Genomic DNA, 17,788 nt, shown 5'->3' with positions numbered 1-17,788 from the left:
CTCCTCCAACAAGGCCCAACATTGGTTTTATCATTCGCCACCCAGCCTTTTCTTTCCCTTGGGTTCTGCAGACTCAAGGGTCATCTTTATTTAAAACCCCGGGCCAGTGCTCCTCTGAGTGTTGGTCCAACCTGTCAGCTGCCGGTGGCCACCAGGGGCAACTCTGGGCTGGCCTACCGGAACCTTGGACAATCCCGTGTGCCCTGAGAACGAGATATGTGCAGCTCCTATCGGGATTTGTCGGCACATTCGGGTGGCTTTGCTGGTCTTGTTTTACCATTGTCGAAATGTCTTGTAACCGGGATTCCGAGCCTGACCGGGTCTTCCTGGGAGAAGGAATATCCTTCGTTGACCGTGAGAGCTTGTGATGGGCTAAGTTGGGACACCCATGCAGGGATTTGAACTTTCGAAAGCCGTGCCCGCGGTTATGGGCAGATGGGAATTTGTTAATGTCCGGTTGTAGAAAACTTGACACTTTAATTTAATTAAAATGCATCAACCGCGTGTGTAACCATGATGGTCTCTTTCCGGCGGAGTTCGGGAAGTAAACACGGTGTTGGAGTTATGTTTGACGTAGGTTGTTCTAGGATCACTTCTTGATCATAGTTTCTCGACCGTGCTTTGCCTTCTCTTCTCGCTCTCATTTGCGTATGTTAGCCACCATATATGCTAGTCGCTTGCTGCAGCTCCACCTCATACCTTTTACCCTACCTATAAGCTTAAATAGTCTTGATCGCGAGGGTGTGAGATTGCTGAGTCCCCGTGACTCACAGATACTTCCAAAACCAGCTTGCAGGTGCCGATGATACCGTGCAGATGACGCAACCGAGCTCAATGAGGAGCTCGATGGAGTTCGTGTTCGTTTTGTTGTTCCGTTTCCAGTTGTTCAGTAGTGGAGCCCAGTTGGGACGATCGGGGATCTGGGTAGCATTTGGGGTAGTCTTCTTCTATTTTGGTTCTGTAGTCGGATCTTGATTGTATCTGGATGATGTAATGCTTTATTCATGTTTTGTGTGAGTGACGATTGTAAGCCAACTATGTATCTCTTTCCCTTATGTATTACATGGGTTGTGTGAAGATTACCTCTCTTGCGACATTGCTTACAATACGGTTATGCCTCTAAGTCGTGCTCCGACACGTGGGAGATATAGCCGCATCATGGGCGTTACATATGTGGGCACTAATGATGCGACCGTCAAAGAGATTGTTGCCCAAGCAGCTGAGTTTTGAGCATTGCCAGGCCATCCACGAGAGAAGAAATAGCAACCATGTAGCAACCATGAAGCTGATAGCTTAGCGAAATTTGCTTTATCTTTGAATGTTGGCCGCTAAATATTTCGCTAAGCTATCAGCATCCCTGTACATATTTATCTGATAGAGAAAGCCAGTGCTCCAGTCTCAGGTTATATTCATGTTAATATTATTCAACATTTCTCACAGAAAAATATATAGTGACCATACAGCAACAGTAGGGAAAACAAAACACTAGCTAGATTCCTGATACAAGAACTAGGTCACCAGAAAGCAAGAACCGGCCACCACCAATGCAACCTCCTACTGGGACACACTGGTCTTAAGAGGCAAAGCGCTTTCGACTTCAGCTTCCTTCGCTGCAGCGGACCGCTCCGCAACAGCCTTCGACATCCCGAACATCTGAGCGACACAAAGCAAGTGGCTTAATCATCAACACACCAAAGTTAAACAAGCCAGAGCCACAAAAGTTTCGAGTTTCAGTGTCAGCGCAAATACCTTCTGGATGGTCTTCTTGAAGCAGGTCTTGTGCTCGTCCATGGAGGCATGGATGAACTCGTCAATGTGCTCTTTCACATCTTCGAGGAAGGTAGCATCATCATCAGCTTTCTTCTTCCGGCACGACGACATGGTAGGGTTTTTAGGAGGAACAGGTGACTGAGAACCTTCAGACTGTGTATTGCTGGAATCCATGTCGATACTGAAACAAACCAATGGAGAAAAGGTTGATGTACATATTCCGAAGAGGAGATCAAGGTAATATGGATCTCGAAGTCAACTTCTGCATCACTGCAGCTACTCTACATATTTAATAAGGGAAAGAAGAACCGTATGCCGTTTGTCATACTTGACTACCGCAAACTTAAAACCAAAAAATGAGCATTATCTACTTCATCAAACTGGGATTTAAGAGAGTGCAATATAGAAATCGCACGGCGGCAGTAATCAACTTGAGGTGGGACTGACTCAGAAGGAACAGAGACAAATCTGTGATGCACAACTGACATATGAAACGAAAGGGGAATACAGTGACCATAAGTTCAACATAATTCGTTAGGTAAGTACTTCTACTAAATAAGTAGCTAAAATGCACCGGTACGGGTATGTGTAGCAGTATCGGGCCGGATACGTAACTTCGCCATTTTGGAAAAGCGCCAATACAGGGATACATTTTAGTTTTTTTTTATTCACAAAAAAAATGTATAGAAGCTAGGAACAGCAGATTACCTTCTTGTGTTTGCTCTACTGTGGATGCCAAAGCAGCTCCAAGCCTCTCCAATTGACAATGTTGATGCCCTGTTCTGACTCCAAGTTCCAAAGAGATAGAATTATACTTTTAATAAGTGTAAAATGAATATTGAGCAGCAACTCAAATCATTAGTTAGCTGTATATCTATCATGGCATAACACAAAAGGTGGAACCTTAAGAACAGTCAGCTAACAGTACCACTATATTCCCAATCATAAACAAGAGTTGGGACATCTATGATGCCAACAATACCAGTATAGTAGTACTAATGCGTTAACCAATTTCGTCCAGTATAACCAAGACAAAGCTCCTACTCTCTCAAATTGCATTTACTCCTAAGCTTTGATTCAGATAAAACAACTTAATCTTTTCCTTTTCATATATCGTCAGGCATTGCGTGTTTCACTTCAACATGTAAAACATTTGATCATCTGAAATAAATTCAAACTACAATTTGCATATACATTTGCCCTTATAAGCATTATGACAAACACCTATCAAGCAAAATCCTTTCACATGTAAACTTGAACATGCGCTGGAAAAATCATGCAGCAAGTACACATCAAGAAATAATCATCACTATATTCTCAGGATATCAAATCTACAGTAAAAATCAGGGGGAAAAAGGGGAACAAACGGAGGATGCGAGAGGAAGGAGGGAGGAGTGGTGGCTACCTGCCTATGGGTTGGTCGCCGGCGTAGCTCCGGGCGGCGGCGTTGCTGCTCGACGAAGGGAGGCGCTGCTTGGCTCCTGTGCCGGCGGCGGCGCAGCGGAGGCTTCGGCCGGCTGTTGTTTTCGTTTCTTTCTCTCTTTTCTTTTTCGACCGGAGTTTTCGTTTCTTTCTTGGAGGAAAGGGCAAGCGTTTGCGGTTGCACTTGCATAGTCCCTCCCCGGCCTTTTTTTTTTGTGTGGAGATTTTTTCTTTTCGAGATGAGCACGGGCCGTGCAGGACCGAAAAGACACCGCGGCGCACACGGGAAAGGCCTTCTAAGTCCATACAGGTGAAATGTTTAGTGTTTTGGGCAATGGAATGAAATTGCGGCCAGCCCACCACAGCGCTGCCAAAATGGACCTGTTAAAATAATATTCAATTTTATACTGATAAATAAGAGAAAAAGATCATGTATTTTGAAGAATATCCATGTATTTTAAAATAGTACTCCCTCTGTTCCAAATTACTCGTCGCAGAAATGGATGTATCTAGAACTAAAATACATCTAGATACATTCATACCTGCGACAAGTAATTCGGAACGGAGGGAGTACTCACGTATTGAAAAGGTGTCCATACATTTAAAAAATGTTTACTTATTGTAAAAAATGTTCATGCAACTAAAACAATGTTTGGAATTTTAGGGAAATGTTTATGAGATTTTATAAAGTGTTTTATCCCTTTTTAAGAAATCATGTAATTTTAGAAAGTGTTCACACATTTTTGATAAAACATATTTGTGTATGTTTCGACAATGTTTATATTTTGTTTTAATAATATAACAGAAGTAAATAGAAAAATAATCGAAAAAATGTAACACAAAAAAGTAATTATAAAAGGAAAATGAAAACATAAAATAGAACCGGAAAAAAGAAAAAAATAATATTTAAAATAAACAAAAAAATGTAAGAGTAAAGAAGAAACCAAAAGAATCAAGAAAAGTATTACGGGCAACACGAAAATGGTCCTCAACCCATGGAAGGTGCTCTGTAGGCAACACGAGATCAAGCACATTTTTTTCTACTTTTGTTCTTAAGTCATAGGGATCCCATGTTATTAAGAGGGGTCAAAGGGATGCGAATGATCTGCTCATTTCATGATCTTCAAATTTTATGCCTATTCCAAAATTTCATAAAATATCCTAAGTCAAAGAAGTAAAAAAGGGGAATAAATAGTTAGCCCGACTATCTGATATGTATCTGGTCGAACTATCCAGGCATTGGCAACTGGCTGGCTTGGGGTGGTTCGTGAGATGGATAGTTGCCAAACTGTTTTCGCCTTTGTCCGGGCTTGCTCGGCCTAAGCCAGACATGTGTTAGATTGTCCAGGCCTTGTCTCGGCTTGCTCGTTTTCGGGGTGTTCCCGAGTAAGACAAGCCCTGAACAATTTGCGACTTGTCCAAGCACTCTTGGTCTGACATGACTGATGGGTTAGACTGTCCGGGCCCATTATAGTCGGACAGTCCGCCTTCTGGATTTATGCTGATGATTATTGTTGGCTCGACTACTGTTCTCCATAAAAATCATCAGCTGCACTATTTGGCCACTTTTGGCATGGACTATCCAGCTACGGAATTTATGTAGAAAAACAAAGACTAGTTACAGATACACTATAAATATCCACCTATCTCTTTGTGGGTGGGTTGACCACATTGAATAAACTTGAGAAACAACTCTCCTAACTTTCCCCAAACCGAATATTTGATTCTTGAGGGAATGTTGAGAGATTCGAGTGTGGATTCCACTCAAGAATAGATCTACTCCTCCTAGTTACTTTAACAAACTGGATTTATGATTTGATTAAGTTTCAAGCTCTTCCCTTTGATCTTGTTACTATTAGATGTTTGAGACTCACAGGCATTAGATGTTCTCGGTTAAAAATCATGTTGTAATTTGCTCGAAGTTTATAAAAGGTTTGGAGACTGCAGCAAGGTCTACCACGAGTGGATGCGAATCGCCTTAGAAGTTGAGCCTCTATGAGAATCCACCTCCAGTTTACTATTTAGGGCTTAGGGTTTACTATTTATGGCTTATCACTTAGGGTTTAAGGTTTAAGTTTTACTATTGAAAAATCGGTGATTTTATCCTTAATCGTATCAAGTTTTAAACTTTTAATAGATGAAACTTGGTGAAAAATTTAAAACTTGTCAAAACATATTCAAGAATGGTATTATTTGGAAGCCCTCGTTGCACGAAACACAAATACACAAATGAAACAAAAATTGGACTTTCAGTTCAAAAGATACAATAGATTCAAATTTGAAAGCTAAAATAAAAATCAATGAAGCTGGATGGGTGGAGCATGCCATCTCTACCAAAAATTACATGCAGGGGTCAAACCAAAATAATCAATGGACTAATCCATGCACGGACCTCCCGTGCATGGGAGAAAATCCACTCTCTTAACAATCACTCTTAGCAGAGCATGGAACTCCTCTAGTTCAAATCTGACATGTCCAACAAAAAATTCATCTAAGAATTTAATAAGGTGTTCAACCTTTGCACCACACACTATAGTTTTCTGTCTAACTTATTTTCTTCAACTTTTTTTTGATTTTTTTTTTCAACACAGCTACGTGGTGTGCGCACAAAGCAAACTGTGCTTTCGTCATTTTCTTCAACATTTGTCAGACAGATTTCCTCCCTCGCCATTTCAAACTATGATATACAAAATGAATCTCAGTTTAGTCATTGGAAATTTTATACTCCCCCCGTTCCTAAATATAAGTCTTTTTAAAGATTGCAATATGGACTACGTACGAAGGAAAATGAGTGAATCTATACTCTAAATTACTTCTATGTATATCTGTATGTAGTTCATAAGACTTACATTTAGGAACGGAGGGAGTAGTATTTATGTATTGTAGTGTTGGGGCTTGATTTTACCAAGTTTATGTTATAATATAGTTTCCCGATCCCGTTTTGGGCAATATGTCTGCGTTGGGTAACCAAAGGTCCAAACCAAAACAAAAATAAAATTTATTTTTCTAGTATTAACACCACGTGAGAGAGACAATGCTGAGAAAACAACAGTAAAATGATATCAAAGATCATGGGTCACCCTAGGCAGTACCATTCTAAACAGTAAACACGACCATAGATACCTAGCTAGCTTAAAACATCAAAGCCGAACTAATAATACATTGAAGAGACGATGAAGCAAACACCAATTCAGCCATTCTCATAGCTTGAACTAAGCTGGCTACTGCTAGAACTAACTAGAGAACCAACCTAGTGATGTACAGTAATTAGCTAGACTAGAGAATGTTATGCATATGCTCGATCGATCAAGAGCAGCCGAGCCTAAGCTCAAGATCCAGACCATCATCATCCTCCTTGGCGCAGGACTGCACACCAGCCTCCAACCCCAGCTCCAGGCTCAACCCTAACGCCCCTGTGCTCGCCGCAGCCACCGACGAGAGTTCATTGCACAGGGATGGCTGCGACGGTGGAGGAGGAGGATAGTTGAGGTTGGGGATAGCTGCCGCCGCTGCTGCCCGTCTAGGGTTAGGGCTTCCAGCAGCAGCAGCAAGCTGAGGAGGGGGAGGGGGTGGGGAGCCGTGGCGGAGCCTGGCCCTGTCCCTGCGGTGGACATTCATGTGGCCACCGAGGGCCTGCGCGGACCGGAACTCCCTCTTGCAGAAGCTGCAGGTGTAGGAGCGCGGCGGCCACGCGAAGCTGCAGCTGTAGCGCCATGGCTGCTGCTCCCTCGTGCCCCCGCTCTCCATGGTGTCTATCGAGCCTTACAGAAGTAGCTAGCGCGCTTAGCGAAGGTAGAAGAGGGCTGGCTGGATGTATGGGTCATGGCAAGTGGAGTGAAGCGGCAGTGGGTATTTGTACTGGCGACACAGGACAGGTAAGCTTGATGGCCCGCCACTGGCTGTTCTTGCTGGTCACTTTCATGTCCCAGTCCATCACACAGTAGCCTCTCTCTCTCTCTCCCCTGGGCAGTGCTATCATGGCCATGGACTTGGGTAGCCACATACTCTCAGTCAAGCTCTCTCCCTCTCTCTGGCAGCACAGGCGATGGAGAGAGCGACAGAGTCCTGGCCGGGAGCAGGGGAGGCCACTGTAGATCATGCACGCACGCATGTACTAGTTGCGTTTCACTGTTTTGTGCTTGGCATGCGGGGCCAGGTGCGTGCGTGACCGGGCCATTCAACCGACCCAGAAATGGACACCTCGGTAATGCCATCTCCCCTTTGTCAAACGTGCCCAGCAAAATCTTTCCCTGGACAACAAACCGCAGTGCCACTTCAGTCCAGCATCTAGCAGCTTTGCACGCGGTCTCTCCAAGCATGCAGCTTGACCACGTGCAATCCAAGCTCACAGGCTAGCTCGAAATTTGACTGCATATATTTCTTGCTTTCATTGCCTCTCTTAATTTCTCTGCATGTGTGATCGAGCAGCCAAGCGCTACTGTGCTAGCATGCATGAATGAAACAGCCACTCGAGTGGAGAGGTACAAACCGACATGGAAATGGGCAAACCATGGGGCTGGCCCTGCCTCATTCTCCCATGCCATACTCATCAAACGACTCGCTTCCAAGCTCACGTCAAACAATGGCCGGTCTCGCTCTCCCTGCCGTATTCATGTGCATGCATGGGGATCGATATGCACGTGAGGGAGATCACTGTGCTGGCAGCAGGAGCATGTAAATGTGTAGTAGAGCATATCAGACCACTGCCACTGCGTTGCACGTAGTAAATTAACATGATGCAACGCAGCAACGGTCTCCAACTCTTCTAGTGTAGTATCAAAAAACGTTCTTATATTACGAGAGGGAGGGAGTAGTAAATTACCTTGAGGAATACGATCAAATTGTATGCTGATCTGAATCTCCAATAAACAACCATCAACTTGAGAGAGAGAGAGAGAGAGATATGCATGTCCATGGACGGTACAAGAGATAGATTCTAGCAGTAGGAAAGACCACCCATTTTAGGCAGTACTGAGTGACATATACTTGGAACTCGTGCAAATGCAATGCTGCAGATGTGGAGCCTTTCCCTTACTGTAGAACGACATGACACCCTGTGGCCAAAGCAAGAGCAACGTGCGCCGCGGCCTTTGGAGTGACAGCCATCCATCTACTTTCCTACTCCGTATCCGTTCAATGCATGCATCTTCAATCAGGCCAACTCCACCGCGCGACCCCAAACGGACGTCCGTTTTGTCCAGATTCTGTCCGTTTGGGTAGGGATTTGAGGTCGTATCTGGGCGTGTCCTGAGATGCGATGGCCGTGCGCCCAGCGCGCGGCCGCATCCATTTGCCTCATCCTGTCCGTCAGGGCCAAAAATACCCATATTCTCATCAAAACTAGTTTGCACGTCCAAATATTTGTCTGAAAATTAAAATAGTTTTACAACCCAATTGAAATTGGCCTTAATAAAAAAGTTCTACAACCAAATCGAAATTGTCTTGACTGAACATAAAATGAACCAATACGTCTATTGGTTGCCAATGTGATCCCACACGTGCTCAACCAAGTCATTTTGAAGATTCAAATGACTGTGCCAATCACGCATCTCACGGTGGAATTGCACAAATTGTTCAAATGTGGCCGGGTCTTGGTGCATGGGCTCAATATTTTCACCTTGATAATCAAATCCTTGGTCAAAGATACTCTCATCACGCTCGTCCTCGACGATCATGTTGTGCATGATCACACAAGCAGTCATCACCTCCCAAAGCTTCCTTTCATCCCATGACAGTGCAGGGTTTCGAACGATACCCCACCGGGATTGAAGCACACCAAAAGCACGTTCCACATCCTTTCTAGCACTCTCTTGCATTTGGGCAAATCTCTTTCTCTTCTCACCTTGGGGTTTTGAGATTGTCTTCACAAAAGTTGACCACTGAGGATATATACCATCAGCTAGATAGTATCCCTTGTTGTACTGGTGGCCGTTGATCTCAAAGTTGACAGGTGGGGAGTGGCTTTCTGCAAGCCTTGCGAAGACTGGAGAACGCTGCAGCACATTGATATCATTGTGAGAACATGCCATGCCGAAGAAAGAATGCCATATCCAAAGATCCTGCGAAGCCACCGCTTCTAATATGACATCGCACGCGTTGACATGCCCCTTGTACTGGCCCTGCCAAGCAAATGGACAGTTCTTCCACTCCTAATGCATACAATCTATGCTGCCAAGCATGCCTGGAAAGCCTCTAGCTGCGTTGGCCGCCAACAATCTCTCTGTATCAGCTGCAGTTGGCTGCCTCAAGTACTCTGGGCCAAACACCTCGATCACATCCTAGCAAAACTTGTACATTGACATCAGACATGTTGTCTCACTCATACGCACATACTCATCCACCAGATCGCATGGAATTCCATATGCAAGCATGCGGATGGCCACGGTGCATTTCTGGTAAGAGGAGAATCCAAGTTTGCCAAGGGCATCCGTCTTGCACTCGAAGTATGGGTCATGAGCAACCACTCCCTCTCGGATACGATTGAACACATGCCTTGCCATTCGAAAACGGCGATGGAATTTATCCGGCTTAAAGAGCGGGGTGTTGGAAAAGTAATCGGCATAGAGCAGGGCGTGGCCTCTCTCCCTGCTGCGGTTCAGGTTGGGAGCACGACCAGGGACTGATCCCCTGTACCGAGGAAGCTGCCGTTGGATATGGTCGTGAACGACCAGTGTAGCCACCACAAGATCGTCATCATCCGACGACGAATCGTCTGATGAACAAAGGAAGTGATGGAAGAAAAACTCGTCTCCACTGTCCATACATTTGTTGGCAAAATGTCGAACACCTTGCGGTCGTGGTGGCGAAGGGGCCGCGATGATCACCTCGACGCAGCAGGGATGGTTGCCGGCCGGCTACTGGCCGCTCTGGAGCTCTCGTCGGAATCTGCCGCGGCCGCCATGGTACGTCGTCGGTGGTCGTGTCCCCTCTGCCACCGGCAAAGACGGCGACGGTCAAACCTCCTCCGATCGACGACCAAAACTACGGCGAAAGTGCGGGCGTGGTGGCGGCCATGTCGAGACGTGGTTTGGTATGGACGGCCGGGGGCTGCGCGGTGAGGAGGCGGCTGGAGAATAGCGCCGGCGCCGGCGGCGGGGCGGGGCGGGGAGAGAGGGTGGAAGCGTTGGGAGCGGAGGGACTGCTAGTGTCCCCGACAGGCGGGCCATGGGGAGGGGAGGGGGGGCAAGGGCATGCGTCGAGGCCGTCCGCGCGCGTCCGTTTCACCCCAAACCGAGCGCAAGTTTGGGCCGAGGATGGGTCGAAAACGGACGGAATTCGGACATTTGTCCGTTTGAGGCCGCGCGTTGGGCCGCGCTATTCGTTCGTTTTATCCCAAACGGACGCATCCGGACAAGATAGGGTCGCGCGGTGGAGTTGGCCTCAGCATATACAATAATGAAAGTTTTTCTCTAGCTCCAGTGAGCTTGTACAACATATACTCTCTTTTGTTTCCTCTTAGCCGATGATCGCCATGTATCAAAACTCTAATGATTTCTTTAATGAAATCGGAGAGAGATCCCTTCATTCAAATTTCTTTTACAGTAATATAAAAGTTCTGAAGAGGTAGTTACTATATGAAAAGTCGTTGAGTAAGGGGATTGTGTCACTGTGTGATAGGCCCAACCCCATGCAGTTACACCTCCTACCTGAATAAGGCTGGTAATTTTTCGCATGGACATGAATGACCGCGGGTACACGGTCCGAATGGGTAGGGTTTGGAAATTTTTGTGCACAAGGGCAGCACTCAAATCTGATCCGACTAGTCAGACTAGCCATAGTGGAGAGTAAGTTACACTAGTCATACACATGACCCTAGCTTATTTTACTATCTTCATAGTGGGTAGTAACATAAGTACGGTGTCATGCAAACCTTCATTTATTAGGTTATAAATTCATATTATATTAGGATATGTGATGTCACGGTAACTAGCTAAGTTACTCAAATTGCCTCTCTTCTCATTAACTCATTACCATATAGCTAGGCAAACTTGCTGAGTTGGACTCTGTATTACTGTTGAAGTTACTCCCATTATGAGTCTCATGGATTAGGCATGGGTTCCATACACGTGGGCAGTGGCGGAGCTACCAAAATAATATTGGACGGGCCGCAGAGTGTAAAGAGTGGTAACAAAGTAAAAAAAATCAATATTATTATGGGCTAGACTTCATATAAAACATTTTTTTGATCCAGCCAAGGGCGGGCCATGGCCCTTTCAGCCTTGCTGAAGCTCCGCCGGTGCACGTGGGTATGCCCGAATCCAACCCGATAGTCTGACTTTTGGAGGCAATATTCCCTAATCCCTACTCACTATCCTTTCCCCTATAATAAATCTGAACTAGAAAAAGAAAGAAAATCACCGCCGTAACTTACTCCATGTCTTCTCGAGTTGTGTTATGTCATTCCCTTAGCATTTTTTTATTGTGTTATGACATTTCGTGAGGAACTTAGATTGTGAATTCATGTGCTTAGTACTTGTGCTTATTTGGGTATTGTCCGGAGTGCTAATCTTAGTTGGCACGCATTTTTGCTATTTTCGAAGGTATTATGTATACCTATTGAGAGGATGTGAGGGATATGCATACCCAATCGATATCCATCATGTTTGGCCATGGGCGCGATTTTCCGCCCATGGGTTATTTCATGGGTGGGCAGGGAATGCCTTAATGGATTTGGGTTTGGAATTGATGGTATTTTTCAATCTGACCCGAACCCGAACCATTCGCATCCATGTACATGAACCATGTGTCCAACTTGCATAAGATTAGTGGTCTCTCACTATAGAAATTGCTCGTTTTGTTTCTTTTCAACAAAATGATATTTGAACTTACAACTTTGTAGGCCTGCAACTCAAGAGTAAATGAGTCGATAAGGCTTTCCTTGCAATTTTCTCAAACCACACACAACAACACATACTAGTAGTGAAAGTGCAACTAATCCCCCGGTGGTTTTGGTAATTCATAACAACATATAGCTCATTGAACTAATATCCATTCAAGATAAATATTTCAGGATGTTCAGTGATTGGCATGGCATGGACTAGAGATGTGGACCCCTCAAAATGCTAAGGACAAATATTGGCAAAATCTCAAGACTCTTCATTTCTATTTAAGTGATCCAAGATCACATTGAGTCCATAGGAAAGTCAATACTATTAAAAGGGGATGACGTGTTGCTTAATGGTTTACTTGCTCAAGTGCTTAGTGATATTGCTCCAAAACCCTCAACCACTTTCTCCATCCAAATATGTCCAAACCCTAATTCCAAACTCGGCCCCATCGATTCTTTCAACCCGAAGCCACCGAGTTCATTTGACATAACCACTACCAGAAACCCTAACGATTCGGTACACCGATACGGATCTCGATCCCACCGAGATGGCCTTGCCAGCGCTCTATTATCTATTGCATTCGCTTTGGTCCCACCGAGTTTATGCAATCGGTCCCGCCGAGTTGGCTTGACAGATGCTCTGTTGCTTATTGCTTCAATTCGGTCCCACAGAGTTGATGCAATCGGCGCTACCGAGATGATGTTTGCCCTAAGCCCTAGCACATCGGTCCCACCAAGTTGTTCCAGTCGGTCCCACTGAGATTCCTAACGTTCATATTTTTGAACAGATCGGTGCCACCGAGTTTCCTAATCGGTGCCACCGAGTTTCCTAATCGGTGCCACGAGATGAGTTAAAAGTGTGTAACAGTTGGATTTTGTGTGGAGGCTATATATATACCCCTCCACCCCCGTCTCCATTGGAGAGAGAGCCATCAGAATGTGCCTACACTTCCACCATTCATTTTTTGAGATAGAGCCACCTACTCATGTGTTGAGATCAAGAGATTCCATTCCAACCTTTTGAACCTTGATATCTAGCCTTCCCCAAGTTGCTTTCCACTCAAATCCCTCTTCCATCATAGCCAAATATGTGTGAGGGAGTTGAGTGTTGGGGACACTATCATTTGAAGCACAAGAGCAAGGAGTTCATCATCTACACACCATCTATTATCTTTTGTAGAGTGGTGTCTCCTAGATTGGTTAGGTGTCTCTTGGGAGCCTCCGTCGTGATGTGGAGTTGAACCAAGAAAGTTTGTAAGGGCAAGGAGATCGCCTACTTCGTGAAGATCTACCCGAGTGAGGCAAGTCCTTCATGGGCGATGGCCATGGTGGGATAGACAAGGTTTCTTCTTCGTGGACCCTTCGTGGGTGGATCCCTCTGTGGACTCGCACAACCGTTACCCTTCGTGGGTTGAGGTCTCCATCAACGTGGACGTACGATAGCACCACTTACCGGAACCACGCCAAAAATCTTCGTGTCTCCATTGAGTTTGCATACTCCAAACCCTTCCCTTTACCTTCATATGCAATGTTTTACTTTCCGCTGCTATACTCTTAGAATTGCGTGTGTAGGTTGATTGCTTGACTTGTGCTAATTGCTAAAATCTACCCACAACTAAAATAGGGAAAATGTTAGATTTTTATTTGGTCAAATAGTCTAATCACCCCCCTGTAGACATACTTTCGATCCTACAAGTAGCCATACCCTTGGCCTTGGTAGCCGTCTAACCTCCATTGTGACTAGTGAATTGAGTCCATAAGGCTACCGTTGCAAGGTCTTGCTCTGAAGGACTAAAGCAGTAAAGGGCCCTTCTTGCTGGCTTAAAAATATCCATCAAGGGGGCATATGCCGCCGTAAACAATCAAACTTGGATCCAAAGCTAGATCACATATGGGAATTCAGGTTTCCTGCCAAGGTATGCATCTTTGGCTGGCTCCTACACACCAACTTCCTCGACACAATGCAAAACCTGCATAAGAAAACGATCCATCAACATGCCGCTTCTCCCAGATGACTTCATCCAATCGAATACATGCAACACCTTCTCTTCACATGCCTCGAATCTCGAAAATCTGGAGAGTGGCTGTGATATGGCCATGTTCCTCCCACTGATCATGATGTATATGATGTCGTGTGTCCTTTAGTTCTTGAGGACATGTGAGAAGTCTTGTGGCTTGTAATCATGTGAAGTTGATTACCATTTAACGTTTTGATGATATGTTGTGTTGTTTTTCCTCTAGTGGTTTTATGTGAACGTCAACTACATGACACCTCACCATCTTTGGGCCTAGGGGAAGACACTATGGAATTAGTTTGTAGATGATGGGTTGCAGGAGTGATAGAAACCCAAACCCCAATTTATGAATTGTTCTGTGAGGGGCTGTTTGGATCCAACTGTTTAATGCTATTGTTAGATTTGTTTTAATTATTTCTCTTGTATATGAGGGTTCTTGCATGGAGGGTATAATCATAAGTAGGTATTCGTTCAAGTAAGAGCATTGCCCTAGCTCCGGTCCACCCACACAACACTTATTAAATCAATGAATAGTAACTTAATGAATCATGGTTAAAGTAACTTGACGATATTCCGGTGTGTCCTCAAGAGCGTTTTAGCTATTGTAAGAAACACAACCGGCTTCTCCTTAGCATACATAAGGATTGGGCCAATTGCTGAACTTTATTACTTTTGTTACTATTTATCTTGCTATCAAACAAGCTACCAAATTATCTTTACAATATTTACAGTGAAACCTTGCTGAAAAGTACTTCCTCTGTCTCATAATATAAGACGTTATTACATGAAATATATGAGTATACTGGATGTAATAACATCTTATATTATGGAACGGAGGGAGTCCTTGTCAATTCTTTTTGCTCCTCATTGGGCTCGACACTCTTACTTATCGAAAAGGCTATGATAGATACCCTATACTCGTGGGTCATCAAAGGCATGTGTCAAGATCTCCGACAAGAAAAAGGAAAATAAGTGCGAGAGGTTTAACATCTTGATGGCGGCGACTGAGAAGAAGATTAGTCTCGAAGGGAAGAAGACGAAGCGCGAAGAGAGGAGGGTTGAGCTCGCGGCCACTTCGGAGGATACTAAGATCTTGACCATGAGGATAGACGAGTTGGATGGCGATGGGCAATGATCGTGCGTGCCGTCCATGTCAAAGATATTGAAGCGCTTGGCAGCAGAGATGGAGGCACTAGTAGAAAACGGCCTTTATTCCCGATTCCAGAGGGCCTTTAGTCCCGGTTCTGGTCGGGACTAAAGCCCAAAACTTTTAGTCCTGGTTTGCTTACAAACCGGGACTAAAGGAGCTCCACGTGGCTGGTTTCTGGAGCTCCACCTTTAGTCCCGGTTGGCAACACCAACCATTGTCAACCGGGACTAAAGGATTTTTTTTGAAATTTGTTCTTTTTGAATTTTTTGAATTTTTTTATTTTCAAATTTCTAAATTATTTGACAATTTAATCTCTAATCACCCCTCATCACTGCTCAAGTATGTATAACTCATTCCAAATCGTCTAACTTCCCGGCTGGTCACCAATCCTCTCACTACCCCAGCCTAAGCATGTTTTACTTCCGAGTTCTATTCTCCCTAGTTTCCAAGTCTACACTTGCTGTTTTCCTGACAATAGTAAGCTGTCAATCCTATTAACCCTTAGGAGTTGAAATTGAGCATGAAGCACCGTTTGAGTTTGAAACTATTATTTAAAAATAATAATAGTTAGTAACACTAATATTTCTTGAATAAGTAGTTTGACCACAGTTTGACCAAAAATTCAAAAAAACTTAAATTTGAGGATAACTTTTTTTCCTTTCAGAATTTGAGGATTCTAAAAGTTTGCAAAACGCCTTGCGGCCATCGAAATCGGAAGCAGATTTTTGTGCTGAACATTTTGATATATTATACATTTTTTCTCGACATCGTATGCAAAAGTTATAGCCGTTTTACTTTTCATAACACTTTTTTGCAAAACATGTCGAAATTTATGCTTTTTAATTTTCCTAACTATTAGATGTAGTAACATAACTACATCTTGAAGGGTTTTATTTTTTGAAGTTTTTATCATTTCTTTCGTTTTTTTCCAAAACTAAAATGGCGATACGTGGGGGGGGGGGGGGTAGAGTTTGGTGGTGTCCAACAAAAGCATAGTACAACATGGTGTCCATCCAATCCTACTGTCGAGTACATCTGCTAGCACCGTCCAGCCAGAGTCACAACTAAGGTTAACCAAGCCAGAGTCACGCTCTATTAAAGTGGCAAAAAGAATTACTTTTAATATAGCAAAACTAATTCTATCAACTATTATTAAAGGCTAAACAACTATTAATACAAAATTTTAGCAAAATTAAGATTAATTAATTATAAAAATTTATCTACTGTTGTCTAACAGAAGCATCCTACAACATGTTAAAATCTACAGATAGAACTAACTAAAAATAATTGAAAAGAACAATTAAAGGACTAAAACGACTATATAAGCAAAACAATACTGTTTTAATTAAAATTTTAATATAAATTATTCTAAAAATAATCAAATAAATCTTACCGTGACAACAATCTAACATGTGACTAGGAGCAAAAAGAATTAAATTAAAAACTATTTTTAAACTCAAATTATTCACAATCTAGGGTTTGAAGCAAATTTGAAAAAAAAAATCATAATTAAATCATTCAAATTTGAAAACTAATGACAGAAACAGAAACTAGACAAAATTATGAATCTAATGCAAAAAAATCACTCAAAAACATCAAATATCCTAAAAGATATAAGCAATTTAAAACAGAGACTAAACACAAAAAATAAATGGAAAAACAAAAAACAAATTTCAAAATCTCTTTAGTCCCGGTTCGTGGCTCAAACCGGGACTAAAGGGCATCGCACCCTTTAGTCCCGGTTCGTGGCTCAAACCGGGACTAAAGGTCCCATTTGAACCGGGACTAATCCCTGCCTAGCGCCTTAGCCGCTCGAGTCGGGACTACTAATGCTCACATTAGTCCCGATTTGTAATGCAACCGGGACTAATGTGTAGATTGAGCTTGGACCAAAGCCCTGTTTTCTACTGGTGAGGCAGTCGAGAAGGAGTTAGATGGTGAGGAGGAGGCGGCACCAGAGTGAGCGAGGAGGCTTGTATAGCCGATCTGGCAAGGAAAATTTGCCCTTTTTTGCACGAACTATTGAAGTTGGCTCCATTGCGTGCCGCTTAAGAGGAAGATATACATGCGTTTTCTCCATTTCAAAGAGAAAGAGAAAGAAACCTTATCTCCATAAAAAAACTTTCTCACATCAACCAACCAACAGATGACACGCGGACATCACATCCATTTCAAAAGGAAAAAAAGAGCCTTCAACTCAAAATAAAAAAGATTTTCTAAAAAAGAAACAATTCCCACAATAGCCAAGCCGTAGCTGCCACTTGCATAGCTGAGAGGCCGCCTTTTTCATGTGACTTAATGGGTTTAATGAGATGATAATGCATCATAGGTGGGGAGACAAACCCTGAGCTGTTAATTTTGAAAAAAAATTGAATTTTTTTTATTTTCAAATTTCTAAATTATTTGACAATTTAATCTCTAATCACCCCTCATCACTGCTCAAGTATGTATCACTCATTCCAAATCATCTAACTTCCCGGCTGGTCACCAATCCTCTCACTACCCCAGCCTAAGCATGTTTTACTTCCGAGTTCTATTCTCCCTAGTTTCCAAGTCTACACTTGCTATTTTCCTGACAATAGTAAGCTGTCAATCCTATTAACC

At 43.5% G+C, this 17,788-nt stretch overlaps 2 protein-coding genes across 5 annotated transcripts; both read right to left on the bottom strand.

Annotated features, from left to right (window-relative positions):
* Positions 1-1,375: 1,375 nt before the first annotated feature.
* LOC125521013 (uncharacterized) lies at positions 1,376-3,390 on the bottom strand. 4 transcript variants are annotated; one of them, XM_048686059.2, is made up of 4 exons: positions 3,176-3,390; positions 2,479-2,552; positions 1,750-1,951; positions 1,376-1,653 (listed from the first exon to the last, which is right to left on the bottom strand). In XM_048686059.2, the coding sequence occupies exons 1-4, from the start codon at positions 3,380-3,382 to the stop codon at positions 1,555-1,557; spliced, it is 582 nt and encodes a 193-aa protein (XP_048542016.1). In that variant the 5' UTR covers positions 3,383-3,390; the 3' UTR covers positions 1,376-1,554. The 4 variants fall into 4 exon arrangements, with proteins under 4 accessions (XP_048542016.1, XP_048542018.1, XP_048542021.1 ...); XM_048686061.2 differs by having other exon boundaries at positions 2,479-2,547; positions 3,180-3,390; XM_048686064.2 differs by having other exon boundaries at positions 2,479-2,547; positions 3,176-3,335.
* A 5,273-nt stretch (positions 3,391-8,663) lies between these two features.
* On the bottom strand, positions 8,664-9,953 carry LOC147958284 (uncharacterized). Its single transcript, XM_087532028.1, has 2 exons — positions 9,522-9,953; positions 8,664-9,311 (listed from the first exon to the last, which is right to left on the bottom strand). The coding sequence occupies exons 1-2, from the start codon at positions 9,951-9,953 to the stop codon at positions 8,664-8,666; spliced, it is 1,080 nt and encodes a 359-aa protein (XP_087388154.1).
* Positions 9,954-17,788: the final 7,835 nt, after the last annotated feature.

Source organism: Triticum urartu, chromosome 7A, assembly GCF_056163025.1.
Source record: "Triticum urartu cultivar PI428250 chromosome 7A, HENAU_Tu73, whole genome shotgun sequence".
Taxonomy (NCBI): Eukaryota; Viridiplantae; Streptophyta; class Magnoliopsida; order Poales; family Poaceae; genus Triticum; species Triticum urartu.
Note: the sequence above shows the minus strand (reverse complement) of the source record. Positions and strands in the feature narration are given on the sequence as shown.